General features: G+C 35.9%; 1 protein-coding gene across 1 annotated transcript in view; it reads left to right on the forward strand.

Moving 5' to 3' along the window:
• Positions 1-2,621, forward strand: part of LOC125038060 (tumor necrosis factor-inducible gene 6 protein-like) — a 7,036-nt gene extending 4,415 nt beyond the window's left edge. The window contains exons 4-5 of the mRNA XM_047631296.1: positions 1,527-1,656; positions 2,483-2,621. Coding sequence (XP_047487252.1) covers positions 1,527-1,656; positions 2,483-2,488 — 136 coding nt within the window. The 3' untranslated portion in view covers positions 2,489-2,621. The remainder of the gene's footprint in view (positions 1-1,526; positions 1,657-2,482) is intronic.
• The last annotated feature ends 4,879 nt before the right edge of the window (positions 2,622-7,500 follow it).

Below are 7,500 nucleotides of genomic sequence, written 5' to 3' on the forward strand. Positions count from 1 at the left end.
GAGCCTTAATATTTGCCTTGCTCTTTCATTTATTGTATTTCTCTTCACCTCCTGTTTCGTAATTCTATCGTATCTTTAACCCTGTTCTCTGATTCTCCATCTCTTGCTTTGCACTCCGTTTATTGCTTAGTTCTTCCTCCCTTGCATCGTAATCATCAGGTATATTAACTCTGTTCTTCTTTCTTCAACATTCGCCCTCTATTTATTAATTCATCATTCACTTCTTCCTTCGCATGCCTTTTATCGCGTCCGTTCTTCATCTCTTCCTTCGTAATTCATTTATAACTATGTTGTTTTTTTTTTGTTTTGCGTTTTTTACTTCTTCCTTTCATACCCCCCCCCCCCTTTTATAATTCTATTATTCACCTTTTCCTTCATTCGTTGCTCTGATCTTCACTTCCTTCTTCGCAATTCCATTCTTGTTCCACTCTTCACTTCGCACGCCATTTATTACCTTCTTCTTCGCTTCTCTGCCTCTCATCCCCATTCTTCCTCTCTTTCTTCGCCCTTCATTTATTCCCCTGTTCTTCTACTTGCTTCTACTCATCCACTTTCACTCCCCCAGTTCCTCATCTCTCATTCATCATGAATCCAGTTAATTTATTTTTTAACTTTAATTCTTAATTTCTAATTCATGTTTTTATTTGTTTAAACTCTACTCACTGTATCTTTCGCTTGTCTCTAAACCAATTTTTTAAATGAGATTTTTATCTTTTTATTCGTTTTTATAGCTTTATAAACTCTCGTCTCCGTTTCTCTCGTTTGCCTCCAATCATTTTTTTTTTTCTACTTTAATCTTTAATTAGTTTTTATAGCTTTTTAAACTCTCCTCTCAAATTAAATTTCTAATACATTTTTAAAGCTTTCTAAACTCTTCTTTCCAGTTCATTTTTAAACTTATAATTTCTAATTCATGTTTATAGCTTTCTAAACTTTGCTCTCCATTTTTTTTTTTTTAACTTTGATTTTTTATTTATATTTCATTTTTTAACTCTACTTTCCTTTTTCTCACTTGTCTCCAATTCATTTTTTTTTCAACTTTTATTTTTTCTAAACTCTCCTTTCCAATTCTTTTTTTTTAAACTTTAATTTCTAATTTCGAATTCATTTTTTTATAGCTTTCTAAACTCTCCTTTCCATTTACTTTTTTTTTTTTTTACTTTAATTTCTAATTTCTAACTCATTTTTATAGCTTTCTAAACTCTCCTTTTCCATTTCATTATTTTATTTTTAACTTTTAATTTTTTAATTTCCAATTCATTTGTTATAGCTTTCTAAACTCTCCTTTCCATTTCTAATTTTTAAAATTTTGATTTCTCATTTCCAATTATTTTTTTATAGCTTTCTAAACTCTCCTTTTCCATTTCACATTTTTCAAACTTTTAATTTCTAATTTCCAATTCATTTTTTAAATAGCCTTCTAAACTCTCCTTTTCCATTTCACTTTTTTCACGTTTAATTTCTAATTTCTAACTCCATTTTAAACTCTCCTTTTTCCCGTTTCTCTCGCTCGTCTCGCCCGCCAGGAACACGACCTGTGGCTGTGGCATAACGGACCGCACGCTGTTCACCTCCAACCACGTAAGCCTCCACTTTCGAAGCGACGCCCACGGGAACTTCTGCGGGTTCGAGTTCTTCTGGTATAGCATCTATAAGGTGAGGCTTGCGGAGAGGGAAAGTGGACGGGGGAGGGGGAGGGGGAAGGGGGAGGGGTAGGGGAAGTGGGGGTGGAGAGGTGGAGGAGGAGGTGTGGGTGGATGGGGTAGGGGGAGATGGGGGTGGGGGTGGGGTAGGAGAGGTGGAGATGGGGGTGGAGGTGGATGGGGAGGTGGGGGTGGAGGTGGATGGGGAATTGGAGGTGGAGGTGGAGGTGTGGGTGGAGGTGGAGGGGTAGGGGGAGATGGATGGGGAGGTGGGGGTGGAGGTGGAGGTGGATGGGTACGGGAAAGGTAAAGGTGGAGCGGTAGGTGGAGGTGGATGAGGAAGTGAAGGTGGAGGTGTGGGTGGAGGTGGAATTGGAGGTCGGGGTGGGGAGGAGGAGGAAAAAGAAGAAGAGGGAAAAAAAGTAGAAGAAGAAGAGAAGGAAAAGAAAGGAGAACAAATGTAAAGAAGAATATTCACACTTTCCTCTATTTCCCTCCTTTGTCTTATTCTCGTACTTTTTTTCAATAATCTTCACCCTCATCTTATTTCATTCCTTTTACTATAACAAACAGCCATCTTAAATCAACTAATAGTTTATAAATATGCAAAGTAGACGAAATAGAAAGATAATGACAGGAAAATACATGAGTGAAAGATAAGGGTAAATATGACAAATTAATTAATATCTTTTATAAGGAACAAGTTATAAAACACTAATAATTCCTTGATGTTGTAATATTATGGACCGTGCAAGATATGCAACTGCAGTGAACAAATCTCTAGGAATAATGGCGACATAAATCGTACAGGATAACTAAAATTATGATATTTATTACAGGAGTGAAAGATGACAACAAGGGAGAGTCCGAAGAAAGAAAAGGAGAAAAAATAAATAACAGAATTATGCATAAAAGCAACCAGAAGAAAGAAAATGAGGTAGACAGCATGCGAGGAAAGAAGAAAATCGCATGCATACGTACATGCATACTTATATGATTATGTGTGTGTGTGTGTTTGTGTGTCCTTGTGTATGTGTCCGTGCGTGCGTGCGTGCGTGCGTGCGTGTGTGTGTGTGTGTGTGTGTGTGTGTGTGTGTGTGTGGGTGGGTGGTGTGTGTGTGTGTGTGTGTCTGTGTGTGTGTGTGTGTGTGTGTGTGCGTGTGTGTGTGTGTGTGTGTGTGTTTGTGTGTGCATGCGTTAGAGATAGATAGATAGATTGATAGATAGATAGATGGATAAATAGATAGATATATTGATAAATAGATAAATAGATAGATAGATAGACAGAGAGAGAGAGAGAGAGAGAGAGAGAGAGGAAGAGAGAGAGAGAGAGAGGGAGAGGGAGAGAGCGTGTGCATGCGTGTGTGAATGATACATCAATGATAAGGACATGAAAGTTTTTAAAAAGTAAAAAGCATTAGTATATTAGGTTGAATATCATAAGTAGCTAGTTATACAGATTGACACATAAGCAGAAAGCTGGCAGATAGGTAACTAAATAGGTAGATACCCATTTATACAGATTGAGGGATAGGTAGCTATATAAATTGATAGATAGGTAGTTAGATAGATAGATAGGTAGCTTGACAGGTAGACAGGTAGATAGGTAAATTATAGACAGGTAGATAGAAAAATTACTAGACAGGTAGATTGATATATTGCTAGACAGGTAGATAGGTAAATTACTAGACAGGTAAATAGCTAAATTGCAGTCAGGTAGATAGGTAAAGGACTAGACAGGTAGACTGATACATTACTAGACAAGTAGATAGGTAAATTACAGACAGGTAGATAGGTAAATTACTAGACAGATAGATAGGTAAATTACAGACAAGAAGATTGTTAAATGACTAGACAGGTTGATAAAAAAAATTACTAGACCGGTAGAATGGTAGATTATAGACAGGCAGATAGATTAATTACTAAATATGTAGATAGATAAATTACTAGACAGGCAGATATGTACATTACAGACAAGAAGATAGGGGAATTAGTGGACAGGAAGATTGATAAATTACTAGACAGGTAAATTAATAAATTAATAGGTAGATAGGTAAATTACAGAGAGATAGATAGGTACATTACAGACAAGAAGATAGGTAAATGACTAAACAGGTAGATAGGTAAATTACTAGACATGTAGACAGATAAATTACCAGACAAATATATATATACATTACTAGACAAGTAGATGGGTAAATAGTTGATAGGTGGATAAACAGGCATGTATGTAACTAGGCAGGTAGATAGGGAAATTATTAGACAGGTAAATAACTAATTTGCAGACAGGTAGATAGATAAATTACTAGACAGGTAGATAGTAAAATTACAGACAAGAAGATAGATAAATGACTAGACAAGTAAATTAATACATTACTAGATAGGTAGATAGGTAAATTACCAGACAGGTAGATAGATACATTACTAGACAAGTCGATGGGTATATAGTTGACAGGTAACTAGGCAGGTAGATAGGTAAACGACAGGCAAGTAGACGGATAGACAGGTCGATAGGTAAATAGCTGCCTGGTAGATAAGCAGGCAAGTATGTATATATACAGGTAGATAGGTTAAATAACTAAATAGATAGATATTCATACTGATAGACAGGTAGAATACTAAAGAAAGCAATTTGTGATTTTACAGATTAATAGATAAGATGATACTATAATCAGATTACTCATTCGGCTGATAGCTAGATAGAGGGATAAATCGATAGATATAGTGATAGATAGAAAGATAAGTAGATAGCTAGACAGGTCGATAGGTTTACAGATTGGTAGATAGGCAGTTAAGCAAATTAGTAGATAGATTGATAGCTAGACATGTATATAGGTAGACAGCTGAACAGGTAGATAGCCATTTTGCAGGTTTATAGATATGTAATTGAATCGATAGAGAGGTTGATAGCTAGACATGTATATAGGTAGACCGATGAACAGGTAGATAACCAGACTTATAGACAGGTAGATAACCAGACTGATAGACAGGTAGATAACCAGACTGAAAGACAGGTAGTTTTGTAAACTGATAGAAAGCTAGATAAGTAGACGGATAGACAGGTAGATAGACAGGCTGTTATCTAACTGAACAGATAGATAGGTAGACATTTAAATAGATAGATAGTCAGTCATATAGAGTGATAGATATGTAAAATGCTAAATAGATAGATTAATAGATAAGTTGATGCTTTAAAGACAGAGCTAGGTTGTTGAAAATGTTGCTAAAAAGGTAGATAGCTAGACGGAGAGATAAGTTCTGATTTGTAGACAGGTAGACAGACTGAATTTAGGTAGATAGCGTGATAAGTAGATGGGCAGGTATGCAGACTAATGGATTAGTAGGTACGTGAGAATATGGAATGTATACATAACACAATAGATATAAACAATCTAGACAGACTAGGGAATAATATAAACAATGAGAGAAAGATATATTAGGAGATAGAGAGAGAGAATGAAGGAGAGAGAGACAGAGAGAGAGAGAGAGAGAGAGAGGGAGAGATAGAGTGAAGGAGAGAGAAAGAGAAAGACAGAGAAAGCGAGACAGAAGAGAGAGAGAGAGAGAGAGAGAGAGAGAGAGAGAGAGAGAGAGAGAGAGAGAGAGAGAGAGAGAGAGAGAGAGAGAGAGAGAGAGAGAGAGAGAGAGAGAGAGAGAGAGAGAGACGGAATAAAGGAAAGAGAAAGAGAGAGAGAGAGGGAGGGATAGAGTGCAGGAGAGAGAATGAGAAAGACAGAGAAAGTGAGAAAGACAGAGAGAGAGAGACAGAGAGAGAGAGAGAGAGAGAGAGAAGAGAGAAAGCGAACGAAAGAGAGAGAGAGAGAGAGAGAGAGAGAGAGAGAGAGAGAGAGAGAGAGAACAAAAGAGAAAGAGAGAGAGAGAGAGAGAGGGGGGGGGGGATCTTTTAAACTTTCTTTACCTCATGACTCATCCTATTATCCACGAAAGAAAAGGAAGAGAAAATATCAAAATTATTACTACTTCTTTTGGCAAATAAAGAAAGAAAAAAAAGTGAACGTTAAAAAAAAATATATATATATAGTTTTGAATCCAAATAGATATCAAATCAAGAGACTAAGCAACTATATATATTTTTTCTTTTTTATGTTAATGGATATATTGTATTGCCACTTTCACTGATCAGAAAAAATTTAAACGAAATTCTTGATATGTTTTAATTATCCTAATCTACATTTATATACCTACGTTTCTGTCTCTTTCCCTGTCTCTGTTTCTTTCTCTCTCTCTCTCTCTCTCTCTCTCTCTCTCTCTCTCTCTCTCTCTCTCTCTCTCTCTCTCTCTCTCTCTCTCTCTCTCTCTCTCTCTCTCTGTCTGTCTATCCCTGTCTCTGTCTGTGTCTCTCTCTGTCTCCGTCTCAATTTGTCTCTGTCTGTCTGTCTCTCTGTCTCTCTCTATCTCTATCTATCTATTTATTTATCTATATCTTTATCTATAGATCTATCTATATTCTTATCTATATCTATTTACCTCCCTATTTCTTTAGCTCTTTATCTATCTATCTACTTCTTTATCTATCTATATGTCTGTCTATTTATTATTTTATCTATTTATCTATCAATATCTTTTCATATCTATCTTCCTGTCTATCTATCATTCTATCTATCTTTTCACGGATTGGTGACCTAAGCTTGCACTAAGCTTGCTCATCTAAAAATCTATGAGCTATTTTTAGTGGACTGAATCTATGAAAAATAAATTGTATTCTGTCAACTTTTACTAGAAATGTTGTCTGTTTGTCCAAGAAAAAAATACGATGGAACGCTTCACACGTGCACATACACGCACACACGTACACACACACACACACACACACGCATACACAAACACCCATACATACACACACACAAACACACACACACACAGACAAGCACACACAAACAAACAAATTAATCATGGAATAGAGATCTATATACCACGCAAACAAATTGAGGAATAACAGTATGGTTAAACCGTGTTAACAAATGAACACTGAATATAAATAGCGAAGGGAGACTAACATCGCGAGACCAGCTTTAAACTACTTAAAAAAATCCCAAAAATAACAACAACAGCAAAATCAGCAATAACAATAACAATAAAAATAACAACAATGACATCAGCAACATTTACAACAGCAAAAACAAATACAACGAGCTCAGCAACAACAATAACAACAACGACTGTAACAACAACAACAACAACAACAACAACAACGAATTCAACAACAACGACTACAACAACAACAACAACATTAACAACAAAAACAACAACAACTACAACAAAAACAACAACAACTACAACAACAACAACAACAACGAATTCAACAACAGCAACACCAACATAATCTACTGTAACAAAAACATGAACCTCATCAACAACAAAACAAAAAACATCATGTGGCCAAGAGTACATATCATGAAAGTTCATTATTAAAACAGGAAAATTAGAGTCTGTTATTAAAATCGTTACGTCAAAATTAATACATTTATCCAATGTATATTAGCGAAGATAACTATGAGGAACTACATTACACTTAATTAACCCAGCTGTTACTTAATTCTTGAAACTAATTATAAAAGGAGTGTTTGTTTGTTTGTTTGTTTGTGTTTTTGTGCGAGTGTGTGTTTTTTTTGGGGGGGGTTGTTCGTGCGTGTGTTTCTTTCTGTTTGTTAGTGTGTGTGTATGTGTTTCTTTATTTGTTTTTGTGTGTGTGTATTTGTTTGTGTGTGAGTATGTGTGTTTCTTTGTGTTTATGTTTGTATATGTAGGTGTATGTGCGTGTGCATATGTGTCTGTGTGTGTGTGTGTCGGTGCGTATGCGTGTGTGTGTCTGTTTATGCGAGCGTGCATGTGTGTG

The sequence above is a fragment of the Penaeus chinensis genome, chromosome 24 (genome assembly GCF_019202785.1).
Source record: "Penaeus chinensis breed Huanghai No. 1 chromosome 24, ASM1920278v2, whole genome shotgun sequence".
Taxonomy (NCBI): domain Eukaryota; kingdom Metazoa; phylum Arthropoda; class Malacostraca; order Decapoda; family Penaeidae; genus Penaeus; species Penaeus chinensis.